This window comes from Mandrillus leucophaeus, unplaced genomic scaffold (assembly GCF_000951045.1).
Source record: "Mandrillus leucophaeus isolate KB7577 unplaced genomic scaffold, Mleu.le_1.0 Scaffold527, whole genome shotgun sequence".
In the NCBI taxonomy this organism is placed as follows: Eukaryota; Metazoa; Chordata; class Mammalia; order Primates; family Cercopithecidae; genus Mandrillus; species Mandrillus leucophaeus.
Genome location: NW_012105664.1, coordinates 1,175,255 through 1,193,130, shown reverse-complemented (window position 1 = coordinate 1,193,130; position 17,876 = coordinate 1,175,255). Strand labels below are relative to the sequence as shown.

The window sequence follows — 17,876 nt, the reverse complement described above, 5'->3', positions numbered from 1 at the left end:
TTTCCGAGGGGACCCCGAAGCTCGAGCGCCGAGTGTCTGGGGGTGGCTGGCCTGGCCACCCGCTGTGGAAATGCCCACGCCACTTTGAGGGGGCTCTGCTGAGCTTTCTCCAGCGACTCCACCATCCCTGTCTGTGGGCTCCACGCGTGTAGGTCTCACAAAAGCAGGTACATCCTTGGGAAAAAGCGGAGATGAAGAGGTTTCATGTGAGCATCAGCACAGAGCAAACCCTGCCAACCAGCCAGGGGGTCGTCAAGTCGCCCTTACCTGGGGGGCGCTGGGGACCACACGGGAGTCTGAGGCCACCTGCCCTCCATCTCTGTCATAGCCCAGCATGCTCTTGGGAGATGCCTCTGCTGTGGGAACATCGGAAACGTTACTGGGGCTGAAGGAGGAGGAAGAGGCAGAGATGGCTCACAGCTGACCCAAAGCAGCCCAAAGTGACCCCACGGGAGTGCCGCCAGCCAGGCAGGACAACGGGAGTGGGCACTGGGAGGAGCCAGCTGTGGGTGCTCACAGCAGTTTTGGGAACTGAAAATACACCACGATGTCTTGGCCCCATGGCATTCTATGACAGATGCCCAATAAACCTGGGCAAGAGAAGAGGCGTCAGCCCCGGGCACCCTCGTGCAGCCAGGCCTTCTGTGCACCCGAAGGCCAGCACCCTGTCTCGCCCCACCGTCTGATGTGAGAGGGTCCCACGACACAGATCAACGGGGCCGGGTTCCAGCCCTGCTCCCAGGGTGTCTCAAAAACTGTCGCCCACTGCACCTGCAGCTGTTTCAGTGCTCTCTGTCTAGGGAGCTATTTGCGACCAGCTTTCCCAGGGCTGCCGTGAAGAGGCAATCAGAAAAGCCAAGCAAGTTGACATGGGGGCCTCGCCTGAGCTGAGACCCTCATGTGACAAAAGAAACTCGTGGGCAGGCCAGGGCATGAGCCAGACCTATGGGCCGCGGGAAAGGTGGCAGGGCAGACGGAGTCTCTGGGGAGGTTGGGGCCGCCCGCACATGTACACGTGTCTCCTTTGCACACCCCACTGGAAACCCACAAGGGAACAACACCCAAATCAGATTCCCAAGGAGACCAAATCTAGTCCCTATCACGTGTCCCCAACCCGTGGGCAACACCTGACTCCCCTCCTCACATCCCCGTGCCCACCTCCAGGGATAGGAGGCTCACTGTCAAATGTACTCTCTCCACTTCTAAATGGCTCCAACCGCCAGAAAAGGTCACTATTGCCAAACTAGAATCCGTCTCCTTGGAGCTTCCCCCATGAGTTCCGCACTTTGGAAAGAGCATGGACTTGGAGTACAAGTTATAGCATTTGTATGTTACTGAAGCTCAGTTTGCTCATCTGCCCAAGGGGCCCATGGGACGGACACATCTCACAGCACGAGGCCAAAGGAAGAGGAGCGCCACACGCAGCCCAGCGTGGTCAGGGCTGGCACTCCAACACCACCTCTCGTTTCCACCCTTGTGCAAAGGCACTCTTGCTTCTGCCCCGTCCCTCATCTTCCTCAGGCTAAACATCACCAGTTCCTTGAGTACACAGCTTCTGACTCCAGTGCCAGCTGCCACAAGCTCTCTTAAAGTCTGGAAATAAACGTGGCCCGGGACTACAGGGTCCCACCTGCGGCTGAGGTGCACTGAGGTTTCCGTGAGGAGGCCCACGGGAATCCTGCTTCATATTGTGCCCATCCCCCAAGAAAGCCCGGGCTGAGAAGGAAGCTCAGACCTCACAAGATCAGTCCAGCTCCCTTAGAAGGGACACCGAGGCAGGCAGGTAATGAAATGAGAAGCAAAGCAAAGGCGTTGCCACAGACAGCAGTGGCAGCCAGGAGCCACAAGGGAAAGCCCTGCACCAGGTCTTCAGGGACCGCCCTGGCCCTGGCGCTCCCAGCAGTCACAGGGCCCCCCAGCGCACTGCTCGGCTTTAGCTGAAGTAAGCCTGGGTTTTTGTGGGCATCTTGTTACCTTGCTGAAGAAAAGCAAGGGCTGGGGTGGATCCACTGGAACGTGTGCAGACCCTCAGCCACTGGAGAGTCCAGGAACTGTGACAAGTCCCTGCAGCATCCCAGCACCCACCAACCAGGGCTTTATCCGTTTCCCCGGAGGACTTCCTCTCTCTGGAGTGTTAGCATGTGGTTCCTTCTAGAACTCTGTGGGTTTTAATTAAGCCAGGGGCATCCAGTCTTTTGGCTTCCCTGGGCCACACTGGAAGATGAAGAACTGTCTTGGGCCATACATGAAATACACTAACAATAACTGATGAGCTTTAAAAAAAATTGCAAAAAAAAAAAAAAAAGAAAAAGAAAAGCTCATAAGAAGCTTACCAATTTGTGCTGGGCCCATTCAAAGCCATCCTGGGCCACATGCAGCTCACGGGCCAGAGGCTGGACAAGCTTGAATTAAATCATGACGGGCTCCTGCTGTGTCTGGGCCCCACCCTAGATGCTAAAGGATCCCTTACAGATAAAAGGATCTTCAAGAAATGCTTTTATCCCTTAAAAGATGAAAGATGAGGATGTGGATGCAGAAGGTTCTGGGGCAAGGAAGCTGGGCAGCACCTTGCGAACGCAGGGTTCAGCAGGAAGCTGTTACCTGTCATTGACGAAGATGTGCCCTGCTCCATCACAGCCCCTCGAGTGGGGGCCAGTTCTGACTTTTCCACCTGGAGAAAGAAACACAAAAAGAGAAGAGCTGTGAGACTCACACGTCAGCATCTCAGCAGTTGTATCTGCAAATCCACTCCCCTCGTCTCAAGCTGCCCCTGGGCTGTCCCAGTCCCTCTGTGTGCATGGATGGGGCTGTGTCACCTGACGCTGCACAAGCAGGACCCCAAACAGGGGCCACTTGTTGCAAAACATGCACGGGTGAGTCAGACACACGTGGGTGGGACATCGAGAGAGGGACAGGCCCTGAGTGAGGGTGGCTCTGCATAGTCGAGATGCCTGCCCACCCCCGGGCTCGCGCCTGGGCTCCAGCCCCTGACCCAGGGCGGTGTCTCTGGGACAAGGCAGTTACTCACCAAGGGCTGGGGCAGCTGGGCACGCCCTGCAACCGCCTCATTAGGTGCTGGGGGCAGGGCCAGGTCCCCCCCGCAGACCTCTGAGCGGGGCTGGTCCCCTCTCAGGGGCTCCAGGGTGAAGTCTCTGTCGCCCACCTCCACAGGGGTCCCGGCTGAGGCTGAAGAGGTGGGCACATGCTCCTGGTAGAGCAGAGTCCGCAGCTTCTCGTCCAGGCTCTTGATGGTGCTGTCCACAAAGCCGACCCTGGGGGGCGGCCCTTCCCCATCCGACTCCAGGGCCGAGGGTGGCTGTGGGGGCACGGTGGGTCCCAGGGGTGGGCTTGGGAACTGAGAAGTGGCCAGGCTGACAGCCCCCACTGAGGCAGGAAGCAGGGGAGTGGGCTGACCCAAGGCGGGCTGTGGGGCCCCGCTGTGGGGGCTGGGCTCAGGTGCAGGAGCTGGCAGGGGCTCCCCTAGGGCACTGGCCTCCCTGGTTGAGGCAGCCTCTGGAGCTGGAGCGCAAGGTCCTAGGCCCACCACGACGGGCTGCACAGCAAGCGGGGCCTCGTGAGTCTCCACTAGTGGCTGAGAAGTCTCGAGCTCACTGGTCGGCCCCTGAGGGGTCCCTGGACCCCCTGCCTGGATGGCAGTTCCTGATGCTGGCTCTGGCATGGTGCTGGTGGCTGAAGCTGCTCCATCTTGGGGCAGAGCAGTCACAGGAGGGGAGGAGGGGGCCAAAGGGGCTGGGGGCCCCCCAGGAGGGTTGCTGGGGCCTGCCTGGCTCAGGAGCTGCTGACCGGCTAGAAAGCCGGGTTGTTCCTTTGAGGACAGCTGGTCTTTATAGGGCGCTGGATCTAGAAGAAATGGGGAAAATGCCTTTGTACCAGGGTACTCCAGTTCCTATCTACCTGTCTCTTCCCTGGCTAAAAAGATGCCTCACACGGCCTGGCCACGGCCCCAGCGTGCTGGTCTTCTCTGTTTCCTGACACACCAGGCTCCTGCCTGCCTGCAGCTCAGCCCAGCGCCGGCTGCTGCCTCCTGTAACCCCTCCCACAGGTCTCTGGGCCACCAGCTGCACAACTCCAGGTCCCGGTTCCCATAGTGTCCCTTGCAGCTGAACCAGCACCACCCTTCCTTCTGTGTCCTCTGCAGCATGGGACCATCAGCTGCGGCTGTTGCCTGTCATCGGTCTGTCACCTGCACGGACAGCTCCGGAAAGATACGGCTCTTGTCTATCTTGCACTGGACAAAAGTTATTCAAGGAAATTTAAAAATTAGAGTTTAAGTAGTGAGCTGTACACACTTCCATGCCCAGGAGTGTGCAGGAGCCTGGAGCCTTCAGATTCAGACCCCCAGTCTTTGGTATGGTCAGAAGCGCAGCCAGGGCTGGTCAGTGACCTTGTGGGAGGAATCCAGAACCCCAGCAGTCTAACCAAGTCTCACTGTGCCTTGTACAGGAGCTCACGGAGCCTCCACCAGGCTCACTAGGACTGCGGGCATCTGAGAGGTGGCAGGACAGTGTTTCTCAAACTTAATTGGCCTTGGAGCCCAGTTTTCCTCACTTGCAACCCAACCTTTTTTTTTTTTTTTTGGAGACGGTCTGGGCTGTCACCCAGGCTGGAGTGCCGTAACGCAGTCTCACCTCACTGCAACCTCTGCCTCCCGGGCTCAAGCAATCCTCCCACCTCAGCCTCCCTTGTAGCTGGGACCACAGCTGGATAATTTTTGTTTTTCATATGAGACTGGCTTTCACCATGTTGCCCAGGCTGGTCTTGAACTCCTGGGCTCAAGCAATCCGCCGGCCTCAGCCTCCCAAAGTGTTGGGATTACAGGCGTGAGCCCCCATGCCCAGTCCACTTTGTCTTTTTAAAACACACAAAGAAAATGCACACAAAAAAAGAAAACTGTTTAAAAAATAAAAGGGAAGAATGGGGAGATTACTAGGGCCCTGATGCCCTCCCTTGTGCCCCCAGACTCCCTTGGCCCCCATCCCCGGCCTGGCCCAACAAAGGTAAACTAATTTGACAAGCATTTCCTCCACTGCTCTTCTTTCCGACCTTACCGTTTGTCTCTCTAAACACCATGGTCCAGGGCTGCATGTTCTATCAATGCAATGGTACTCTATTCTCTGGCGCCTGGGCTCTCACCTGTGTTTGTGAGATGTGTCCTTGTTGTGTTTGCACAACTGCACCACGATGCACACATCCGTTCTGTGCTGGTGCTGGCTGGGCTGTGGCCGGGTGGGACCACGGCTAAAACTGAGGCACAGTGTGCGCGGGCCCGTGTCCCGCCAGGCACACGCCAGTGGGGACCTGCAATCCCCTTTAGCCTTATGTAGGGGTGCTAAGCTGCTTCCCCAAGCGGAGTCAATGCCCCCACCATCGGCAGCCTCTGAGCACCCCTAGGACCGTGTGATGGCGTCTCATTGTGGTTCGTTATTGTTTTTAATTGTGGAAAAAACATTGAAGATGAGATCTGCTGTCTTAACACATTTTTAAAAGCACGATACTCTATTATAACTATAGGCACGATGTTGTGTGTCAAAGCTCTAGAGCCTCCTCAGCTTATACAACTGAAACTTGATGTCCACTGAACTTGGTAACTCCGTTTCCCTCTCCCTCCAGCCGCTGGCAACTTCTATTCTGCTCTCTGCTTTGATTGTCTTTGGCTCTGACTGTTCTAGATACCGCACATGAGAGGAATAAACCGTGTAGTCTTTCTGTGCCTGGCTTATTTCATAGAGCATAATGTCCTGCAGGTTCATCCATGTCGTCGCAAATGGCAGTTTCCTTGTTTCCGTGGTTAAACAGTACTCCACCGTGCAAACACATCACGTTTTCTTTATCCATTCCTCTGTCAATAGACACTTAGGCTGTTTCCATATCTTGGCTATTGTGAATAACGCTGCAGTGAACACAGGAGAGCGGATACTTCTTCCAAACCTTGTTTTCAATTATCTTGAATATATACCCAGCAGTGGGATTGATGGATCATATGGTAGTTCTATTTTAATTTTTTGAGGAAGGTCCACATTGTTTTCCATAATGGCTGTACTAATTTATACCACACTGCACAAAGGTGCCCTGTCTCCACATCCTAGCCAATACTTGCTGTCCTTTTTTTTTTTTTTTTTTTTTGAGACAGAATCTCGCTTAGTTGCCCAGGCTGGAGTGCAATGGCGCGATCTCAGCTCACTGCAAGCTCCGCTTTCCGGGTTCACGCCATTCTCCTGCCTCAGCCTCCCGAGTAGCTGGGACTACAGGCGCCGCCACCTCGCCCGGCTAATTTTTTGCATTTTTAGTAGAGACGGGGTTTCACCGTGTTAGCCAGGATGGTCTCGATCTCCTGACCTCGTGATCCGCCTGTCTCGGCCTCCCAAAGTGCTGGGATTACAGGCTTGAGCCACCGCGCCCGGCCCTGTCCTTTGTTTTTGAGAGCAGCCATCTTAACAGGTGTGAGGTGATAGCTCAGTGTGGTTTTGATTTGCATTTTCCTGATAATATCTAATTCAATCGAGTACCTTCTCCTGTGTTCACTGGCCATCTGGGTATCTTCTTTCAGGGCACACCTGTTCAAGTCTCTTTCCTGCTTTTCTACAGAGCTGTCATTCTTTTCTTTTTAATTTGTGGTTCTTCATGGATGCTGGGTAGAGAATTGTTTGGGGGCAATCTGTACTACAGACATCCCTCGCTCTGTGACTTGCCTGTGGGCTCAATTAGTGGTGTCTTTTGATGAACAACAGTTCTTGATTTTAATACAGTCAAATTTAACCAATTTTTAGCCAGTCTTTCCCACTTGCATATTTTGTGGAACTTGAACATGTATATTCTACGTGGGGGCCATAATGATACTGCCTCTTATTACTTCTAGGAACTTTACTGTTTTCCCTCTTAGAGATTCACAAGCCACTTGTTACTGAGTTTTGTGTGTGGTGTGAGGTCATCTCCCTGTGTGGACAGCCTACTGTCCCAACTCCTTCTGTTAAGAAGACCATCCTGTCTCCACTGTCTGGCAATCGGACCTTTCTTGTCAACCAAAGATGTGTCCAAAGATGTGGGCCTGCTTCTGAGCTGTCTTGACTCCATTGCTCAATTTCTCTGTCCTTGTTCTAGGACCAGACTATCTCTGTGACTCCAGGTTTACATGAGTCACAACATCTAGGAGAATGATATCCTTCCTCTAGAAGCTGTCTTGGTTTTGACTGGCTTTTGCATTTCTATAAAGAGTATATAATCAGCTTGTTGATGCTTATTTAGAAATGGTTAGAATCTGAATCTACAGACCTAGTTGGGAAGAAGTTTTTATAATACTGAATCTTCCAGTCCATGAATATGGTACGTATCTTCCTACTCATTTCTTTTTAAAATTTCTCTCAATGTTTTATAGTTCTTGGTATACAGATCTTACATACTTTTTGTTAGACTCATACACTGGTGTGTGGCATTTTTGTGTTAATATAAATTGAATTTTTCAATATTCCTTATTTTCTGATTGTTGTTGGTATAAAGATAACTGCAGTCTGTAGCTACTTCACTAACTTATTAATTCTAATTTATCTGTAAATTTAAGTCTCTATGTATATAATCATGTTATCAGCAAACAGTGATAGTTTTATTTCCTCCTTTCCAATCCTTATCACTTTTTAAAACAGTAATTGTTTTAATGCTATTAGATATTGAGGCAAAATGATAAAATTACAGTGTTACCAAAAGGCCACGATTATGTCTTCTTCAAAATAGAAAGAGTTTTAGCAAATGTATTCCTTGGAAATAACTGCTATTTAGCCCAATAATTTTATAGGTAGAGCTTCTGAGTCAAAGAAGAGTTATCTTGTTCTGCCCACAGTTTTAACAAAAAATAGTAATGCTAAAAGGAATATTACCTTTTATGTAACACTATATAGCATTATATTGATCAGAACAATCATTCAGCTGAGTGTCTACTATGTGGCATACATTATGTATTTATTTCCATTTACAGAGTAGTTGATATTGGAGTAGATAATAGAAAAACACCAACCTCAAGTTAGTACCAACTCAAATAAGCAAACATTTTCTTTGGAAGACCGTGTTCAGAAATAAATACCATTTTCTTCAAAAGAAAAATAAAGTGATTGTGACGCCACCATGACACTTCCTTATATATACTTACAAAAAGTGGTCAGGGCATTGGCTCTTAAATTGGGCTGCAGGTTGGGTCTTACCCCCAGAAATCCAGATTTAGCTGCATGAGGCAGGGCCTGGGCTTCTTCAATCCTATTGCTTTCCCTTCTTTTTCTTTCTCCCTTTTTACCTCTACCCCTTCCTTTCTTCCCTGCCCACCAACCCCCACTGCCCCCCACAATATCTAGGACACAGGTTACTGAATAGAAGTGGTGAGAATGGGCATCCTAATCTTGTTCCCCATCTCAAAGAGAAAGCATTCCACATTTCACCATTAAGAATATTTGCTGGGGTTTTTTTGTTTGTTTTTGTTTTTGTAAAAATAGAATTTCCCATCTATTGGGACATAGTGAATAAATTGTTTATTCAAATTAAGTTAAACCAACCTTGCATTCTGAAATCACTGCAACTTAGTAACCTGTCATACATACTCTTTTCATGTATCACTAGATTTAATTTGCTACTATTTTGTTTAGTATTTTTGCAAGTGCTGATGGAAGAGGGAGAGACTGACCTGTTATCTTCCTATTTTATAATGTTCTCAGTCAGATTTTTGTGTCAAAGTTATGCTAGTTTGATAAAACAAGCTTCTTTGTTCTCTGGACGTGTTGGGTTAGATCAGAATTATTTCTTACTTAAGTATCTGTGGTAAAGCCATCAAGTTGAAACTTTTCCTTATAGGAAGGTTTTCTTCCCCTTATACACACCTATGTGTGTGGACACTCACTTTGATGGAGGCCAAGGGGTCCAAACTTATGTGCCTGATTTCTTTCTCACTGCCTTTTCTTCAACTATGATTTCTCTTTCCCTAACATTTGAGTGAGTCCATCTTTCTCATTATTGTGAACATTCCTTGTGTGTGTGTGTTTTTTGTTTTTTTTTTTAACTATGCAGCATCCATTTGCTTCCTTGTTGGGTAGTGCCACTCCAAATTTCCTCTTGGGAACAACTGTCACTTACTTTAACTCCAGGGCTGCGCCTGCAATTTGGGCACAAGTCAGCGTGGATTCCAGCCACTAGCCACGACTGCTTTAGAGAATGTGTCCTTGTTCTGCATAATGGGAGTCAGGGCCAGACATATGAAACCTTTTGAAAAGGGTCTCTATTTTCTGCCTGCACTTGAACCTGAAAGACTATACACTCTGAGTTGTTCCAGCAATCTTGCCACCAGGAAGGGTAGACATGAGAAGGCTTCTAATGACTGATTTGACATTTTACTGTTTATAGCGCTTTTCAGATTTTCTATTTCTTCTTCAATAAGTTTGGTAAGTTGTAGTTCCCTAAGACACAATCCAAAGAAATTTTCACATTCTTATATTTGTCTTAATGTTTATAGGATTGTGGCAGTGTCCCCCACCTTTTCATCCCTAATATTGATTACGTATGTATTCTCTCTCTCTCCTTTAGTCAGTCTCATCACAGGGGGCTTACTGATGCTATGAGCCTTTTCAAAGAACCATTGCTAAGCTCTGTGGATACTCTATTGTATATGTGTCTACTATTTCATTAATTTATGTTCTTATCTGTTCTACTTTCTCCTTTATTTGGGTTCCATTTTCTCTTTTGCTAACTTTTTGCAGTAAATACTTTTATTACTATCAGACTTTTCTCCTGTCCAATATGTGCATTTAAAGGCTACAAAGTTTCTGCTCAATATGCTGTAACTGCATCTCACAAATTTTGGTATGTAATATTTTCATTAGCATGACGTTCTTATCATCATTGAGAATGTTTTATTAGTTTCCATTGTAATTCCTTCTTTGCTAATGAGATATTTATAAATGCATTGCTTTAACTATCAAATGTGGATATTTTCTAGTTATCTTCTAGTTAATGAGTTCGAGTTTACTTCCAACTTTAATCAAAAGCATGCATCAAGTGATTTTGATTCTTTGAAACTTGTTGAGATTTGTTTTGGGTCTGCATAAGGTTAAATTAAAAATACGCTGTGTGCATGAAAAAATAGTGTATTCTTCAGCTGCCGAGTACAGTGTCCTGTATGTATAAGATACTAATTCTGTGGTTGAAATTTTCTCTATCCCTACTGAGTGTCTCCCTATTCCAAAAGTTGAAATATCCCATGAGGACTGTAAATTGCTCCATTTGTTTTAGTTGTGTTAATTTTTACTTTATGCATTTTGAGGCTTTATTACTAAACATAAGCAAACATTAAATTATTATATCCTCCTGGCCAGCTGAGTCTTTCACCATTACGTTTTTGCCTTAAAATCTACATTGACATAAAAATATAGACATTAGCTTTCTCTAGGTTAGTATTTGTGTGTTCTTTTTCCTTTTTTTTTTTTTTTAACTTTTAATATTTTTATAATCTTATGTCTTAGTTTGTTCTGGTTTTTTTCACTTTTGAGAATCTTTGAGATTTAGTCCATTTACATTTAATTACTGATCTACTTGGGTTAAAACTAGCATCTTACTAAAGATTTCTATGTGCTCTCCATGTTCAGTGTTTCTGTTTCCTTCCTTCCTTGCCATATTTTTAAAAACCCCTTCCCCACCTGCCCCCTCCACCACAAGTGTGGAGGTTACCTGCTATTCTACGAGTCTCGCAGGGGTTACTCTAGAGACTACCACGTGCATTCTTGATTTGGCTCTCTGCCCAGGCAACATGGAATCCTGGAGCCCTTTAAGCGCATCTCCTGCCTCCTGATAAATATGCCCCATTTTCATGCATTGTAACATACCAAACATTTTAAACCTCAAGACATTATTTTTCACATCCAGTCAAAATGCACTTAGATGTACTCATACAATTATAATTCCACTGGTTTTTGTTCCTACCTGCGTTCTGGCCTTTCATCTGCAGTCACTGTTCTTCCGTCTAAAAATATTCCCTTTAGTATTTCTTTTTTTTTTTTGAGGTGGAGTCTCGCTCTCGCTCCGTCACCCAGGCTGGAGTGCAGTGGCCGGATCTCAGCTCACGGTAACCTCCGCCTCCGGGGTTTACACCATTCTCCTGCCTCAGCCTCCCGAGCAGCTAGGACTACAGGCTCTCGCCACCTCGCCCGGCTAGTTTTTTTTTTTTTTGTATTTTTTAGTAGAGATGGAGTTTCACCGGGTTAGCCAAGATGGTCTTGATCTCCTGACCTCATGATCCAACCGTCTTGGCCTCCCAAAGTGCTGGGATAGTATTTCTTTAATTGAGCTGTGAAGGTGATGACTGCCTTTCTCTTCATTTCATCTTCACGGAAGTCAGATCCTTTCACCAATATTTGAGGCTGGGGCTTATTTCCTTCAGCACTGCGAGGACAGCACTATCCCTTGTCCACTGACATATGTTGTCTGTACTGAGACAGGGGCTTCCAAACCTTTAAAGGACCAGTTTTTTCTTTGGCATCCTTTAAATTTTCCCATGTGCCTTTGGTTTTCAGCACTTTATGATATATGTAAGTGCAGAATTATTTTTTAACTTACAGAGTTTGGAAGTTTCTTGAATTAGTGGCTTCAAGCCTTCCAATTCTCTGCATTATCTCTTCAAACTTGTTTTTGCCGCATTCTCTTGCTTTCTGGGACTCCAATTACATGATGTGTTTGATCATCTCACTGTAACCTCTATATTTCTTAGCACCTCTTTTCTATTTTCTGCTGTTTTCATTATCCTTATTTTACTTTAGTTTCTTTAGAGCTACCTATTTAGCTTGCTGATTCTCTCTCTGGCAGTGTACAAACCATCCTCTGATGTCTTAATTTTAACTAATGTATTTTTCAGTTCTACAACTTCCATTTAGCTCCTTTTTTTCTTTGGCATAGTTTCTAATTCTTTGACAAAAATTTCAATCTAGTCATTTGTCTCTTTTAATGCAGTAGGCAAACTTAATTCTCAGTCTGGTAACTCCACCATCAGGAACCTCTGCTGGCATGCTCTGTTACTGCTGTTTGGATCTTAATAGCTTTATTTAGGTGTAATTGCTGCAATAAGTTGCACATATCTAAGTTTTGACACAGGCATATAAGTAAAATCATCACAATCAATCCAATGAACATAGTCATCACCCTCCTGGATGTTCCCTTGTGAACCTTGCGTCCGTTCTTCCCTCTCCTTTCCTGCCACGCCTTTGTTCCCAACTACTGATCTGCTTTCAGCCACCACAAATAACTGTGCATTTTCTAGAATTTTATATACGTCCAGTCACATGGCAAGCATTCTTTCTTGTGTTCATTCAGCATAATTATTCTGAAGATCATCCATGCTGCAATGGGTATCAACAATTGATTCCTTTTTACTGCAGAGTAGCATTATAGTGTATGAATAAACCACAAAGTGTTTCACAAAGGCAGGTGGAAAAATTCAAAGAATGTTAGAGAAAAAACAGGTTCTTTAAAGGTTTGGAAGATTCTGCCACAGTACAGACAACATATGCCGGTAGACAAGACATAGTGCTGTCCTCACGGTGCTGAAGAAAATAAGCCCCAGCCTCAAATCCTGGGGAAAGGATCTGATTTCAATGAAGATGAAATTAACACAAAAGCATTCATCAGCTGCACATTTCAACTCAAGAAACGTGGAGGATGGACACCTGAGCCATTTCCAGGTCTTGGCTATCATCAATAATGCTGCTATGAACATTCCTTTGCAGTGTACAGGCATCTATTTTAACTGATTTTGGTTAAGTACACAGAAGTAAAATGGCTGGATCACATGGTTATCTACACATATACTTTTAAAAGAAATTACCAAACTGTTTTCTAAAGTGGCTATAGCATTTCATACAGTGCATAAGAGCTCTAGCTCCTCCATGGCCTCGCCAACACGTGATCTCTTAAAGTTTAGTTATTTTAATAGGTGTCTCATTGTGGTATTAATTTGCATTTCCCTACTGAATAACCATCTTTTCATACACCCCTTTGACATCCACATAATCTTTGGTGAAGCAACTGTACCAACCTTTTCATTAGATCGTTTCTTACCATTGTCTTTTCAGAGTTCCTGATATTATCTGGATACAAGACCTTCATCACATATATGCTTGGAAAATATTTTCTCCTAGTCTCTAGCCTATGTTTTCATTCCTTTTGTGTCTGTCAAAGAGTAGACAGTTTAAACTTTGATGAATTCAGTTTACTAATTTTTTGTTTTACAGATCATGCTTTGATGTTTTATCTTAGAAATCTCTGCTGACCCAAGGTTACACAAATTTTCTCCTAGGTCTTCTACTATAAGTTTCATTGTCTTCAGTGTTACATTTAGTTCTCCATTCTATTTTGAGTGGATTTTTGTATATAGCATGCACTATGAATAAATATATATATATATATATATTTTTGTATAAGGATGATCAACTGTTCTAAGACTGAAAAGATTATCCTCTCTTCCCTGAAAGTCATTTAAATGTTTATCAAAAGCCAAGCATCTGTAGGTTGTGTGGGTTGATTTCCAGACTGTTTCATTTTGTTGATCTATTTGTCTTTGCATCAATACCACATTGTCTTGATTACTGGAATTTTATAATAATTATTGAAATCTGGCATTGTTAGTTCTCTGATTTAGTTCTGTTTCCAATTTTCCATGTCCTTTGTGTTTTCATGTGAAATCCAGAGCTGGCTTCTCAGTTTCTACAAAGACTGCTGGTCTTCTGACTGCAGCTCATTGGCTCTGTAGGTCAATTTAGGGAGAATGAGCACTGTAACAATCCTGTGTCTTCTGACCCATGAATAGGGCACTTGTTTGGATCTTCTTTAATTTCCATTAGCACTGTTCTGCAGTTTTCACTGTACAGATCTTGCACATATTGTCAGGTTTAACCCTAAATAATCCATACACAAATAATTTTTTAGAATTTCAATCTTTGATTGTTGTTAGCATACAGAAATACAACTGCTTTTCATATACTGATCACGTATCTTACCACCCAGCTCACTTACTGATTCTAGTTGTGATGGGGATTCCATTTGTTTTTCTACACAAACAGGTTTTCTGTAAATAAAGACGGGTTTAGTTCTTCCTTTTCAACCCGGATGTGTTTTGTGCCCTTTTCTTGTGAACTGCCCAGAAGCTCCAGGTGGATGAAGAGAGGTGGAAGAACAGACATCCTCACCTAGTTCCTGATCTTTGGGGATGCTTTTTGGCTGTTCACCATTAAGTACGATGTTGCCTGTAGGATTCTGTATATTCCCTTCATCAGGCTTAGGAAGTTCCTTTCAATTCCAAGTCTTCTGAGGATGTTTACAATTGTTGGGTTTTGTCAACCGCTTTTTCTGCATTTATTGAGACAACCATATGAATTTTGTTTTCTAGTTGATCGGTATGGTGAATTACACTTCCATAGCTTTTTGAACATATGAACTACAGTTATAGTAACTGTCTTAATGTGCTTGTCTGCTAATCCTAATGTCTGTATCAGTTATGGTTTGGTTTAGAAGGTTGCATTTTTCTTATGTTGTCCTGTCTCATAATTTGGATTGGATGCCAGATGATGTAAAATATACCATATTGGGTGCTGGATGAATTTGTATTCCTATAAACATTCTTGAAGTGTGTTGTGGGATGCAGTTAGTTACTCTGAAACAATCTGATTTTCTCAGATCCTGCTCTTAAGATCTGACAGGTGAGATAAGAGAAGCACTTAGTCTAGGGCTAATTATCCTCGAGGACTGAGGCAAGCCCCTCTTTTGTACTGTACCCAAAACCCCTTGAATTATAAGGCTTTCCAGCTGGCTGGCAGCAACAGACATCCCCAGGCCTGTGTGAGTTCCCAGGTCCACTGCCTCTGATCCTTCATGGTGGGCCACTCCTCGGCCTGGGTGAGTTTCCTCACACACAGTGTTCTGCTAAATCATCCAGGGGAATCACCCGTTATCTTCAGACTCTTCCCTCCGCAGCTCTCTCCTCTCCAGAACTCCGCCTTGGAAATTCTTGACATTTGGGTCTCTCCACACTCTCAGCTCGGTCTCCTCACTCCACAGTCTCCCAAGCTCGGCCGGGGCTCTTCCTTCCCCGCTCTGGAATACAGACTTTTTCAAGGCAGTGGGCTGAGATAACTGCAGTGACTCTTTTCAGTCTTGCAGGATCCTTCACTGACTGATGTTCAAAGCCTTGAAAAAAACATTGTTATATACATTTTGAATGCTTTTTAAGTTGTTTTCTGAAGGAAAACAAATCTAGAGCCTACTATTCCATCTTGGCCTAAAGCAGAAGTATGAGGGCCCTTTTTATTGTTGATGGTTTCTGCTGCTTTTCTCTTATGCTATCTCATCGCTGTCTCATTATCTGCCTGGTCATCTTTTTCAACACATGTAAACTTAGAGGAACTTTAAAACTTACCATACAGTAACATTAACTTTTTCTTTATAGGTAGGGTTCTATGAGTTTTGACACACATGTATCCATTTAGTTACCACCACAATCAGGATAGAAAACAATTCCATCACCCCAAAACACCTCCTTGCATGCTCCCTATAGAAGAACACTCCCCTAATCTCTGGAAAGCACTGACCTTGTTCCTTATTATAGTTTAGCTTTTTAAAAGTGTCATTATAAATGGAATTATACAGTACGAAGCCTTTGGAGATTGGCCTATTTCACTCAGTTTAAGGCCTTTGAGGTTCACCCATGTTGATCAATTTACCAATGATACATTGCTTTTTCAAAGTACCATAGTTTTTATCTATTTACCCACTGCAGCAAAACTGGGTTGTTTCCGGTTTTGGCAACTGGGTAATTACGAGTAAAACTGTAATCGTTCATACGTAGGTGTTTAAGTGAACGTAAGTTTTCATTTTTCTAGGGTAAAAACTGAGTAAAATTGCTATGACATATAGTAAGTATATCTTTTATAATAAACTGCCTAGCTGTCTTCTAGAATGGCTGTATCATTTTACATCCCCCCAGAAATGTATGAGTTCCAGCTGTTCCACAGCCACACCCAGATTTGATGCACTCAGTCTAGTCATTCTAACAGGTGTCCAGTGATGCCTCCCTGTGGCTGCTTTAATTTACATTTCCCCAGGAGGCAATAATATTGAACAACTCTTCATGGACTTAATTGTCATCCTTATACGCTCTTTGGTGAAGTGTCTGGTCATCTGCTCAAGTGAGTTGCTCTTTTTTTTTTTTTTTTTGGAGACAGAGTCTAGCTCAGTCGCCCAGGCTGGAGTGCAGTGGCGTGATCTTGGCTCACTGCAATCTCTGCCTCCTGGGTTCAAGCAATTCTCTGCCTCAGCCTCCCGAGTAGCTGGGATTATAGGCGCCCACCACCACACCTGGCTAACTTTTGTATTTTTAGTAGAGACGGGGTTTCACCATCTTGGCCAGGCTGGTCTTGAACTCCTCACCTCATGATCCACCTGCCTCGGCCTCCCAAAGTGCTGGGATTACAGGCGTGAGCCACTGTGGCCAGCCGAGTTGCTCCTTTTTTTAATGCTCATTTTACTGTTGAGTTTTGAGAATTCTTTACATATGCCTGGCACAGACACCATGTTGGATATGTGATTTGCCATTATTGGCTACCAGTCTGTGGCTTGTCTTTTCATTCTCTTAACAGTAGTTTTCACAGAGCAAGATATTTTAATTTTGACATTGTATCCATTTTTTCTTTTATACACCATATTTTTGGTGTCAGGTCTAAGAACTCCTGCCTGGCACAGATCAAAAAAGATTTTTCTCCAATGTTTCCCTGTGAAAGTTATACAGTTTTTGCATTTTACATTTGATCCACTTTGAATTAAGTTTTGAGTAAAATGTGAGGCTTAAAGGTTCATTTTTTTGCATAAGGATGACCAATTGTTCCAACATCTATTGAAAAGATTATCTTTTCTTGGATTGCTTTTGCATCTTTCTCAAAAAAATCAAATGGCCATATTTGTGTGGGTCTATTTCTGGGCTCATTCTGTTCCACCGATCTGTGTACCAATCCCTTTGCCAATATTATACTGTCTAGATTACTGTAACTTCATAGTAATCTTAATATTCAGTAATGTGATCCCTCTAACTTGATTCTCCATTTTCAAAATGATTTTAGCCATTTCTATGTCCTTTGTACTTCCATATAAATTTTAGAATGTCAGTATCTACAAAAAGTAGTCTGCTTTAATTTTTGTTACTGCAATGCATCTACAGATCCAGTTGGGGAGAAGTGACAGTTTTACTATGTTGAGTCTTCCAATCCATGAACACAGTATGCTTCTCTAGTTAGGTAACCTTTGATTCATTTCATTAGTACTTTGTCGTTTTCAGCATACAGATTCTGCATGTTTCATTAAATTTGGATCCATGTATATCCTTTTGTGGGGAGCTACTATAAATGGTAAAGCCTTCAAATTTTGGGTTTTCAATTGTTCACTGCCAGTGTATAGAAATATTGAGGTATTTTTGTATGAGGACTGCGTATCCTATGGTATTGCTAAACTCACTTATTAGTTCTAGGAGTTGTTGCTGTAGAATCCATGTCATCATCTACATACATATGAAATCATGTTATCTGCAAATAAGATAGTTTTATTTCTTTCTTTTTAATCCACATACCTTTCACTTCTGTTTCTCGCTTGTCTTTAAGTCTGGCTAAAACAGTTCAATGCTGAATAAGATACGTGAAAACATATTATTGCCTTGTTTCTCAATATTAGGGAGAACACATTTGGTCTAATATGCTGTAAACAGTGGGTTTTTATGTTGTGTGTGTGTGTGTGTTTTACATTAATCAGACTGAAGAAGTATCCTTATTTTCTTAGTTTGCTAAGAATTTATATATATA

General features: G+C 44.3%; 1 protein-coding gene across 1 annotated transcript in view; it reads right to left on the bottom strand.

Moving 5' to 3' along the window:
• Positions 1 to 17,876, bottom strand: part of WNK2 (WNK lysine deficient protein kinase 2) — a 191,408-nt gene that overhangs the window by 36,719 nt on the left and 136,813 nt on the right. Inside the window, exons 21-24 of the mRNA XM_011996877.1 lie at positions 3,029 to 3,861; positions 2,602 to 2,671; positions 268 to 356; positions 1 to 174 (exon numbers count right to left, since the gene is read on the bottom strand). Of these exons, the coding sequence (XP_011852267.1) occupies positions 1 to 174; positions 268 to 356; positions 2,602 to 2,671; positions 3,029 to 3,861 (1,166 nt within the window). The remainder of the gene's footprint in view (positions 175 to 267; positions 357 to 2,601; positions 2,672 to 3,028; positions 3,862 to 17,876) is intronic.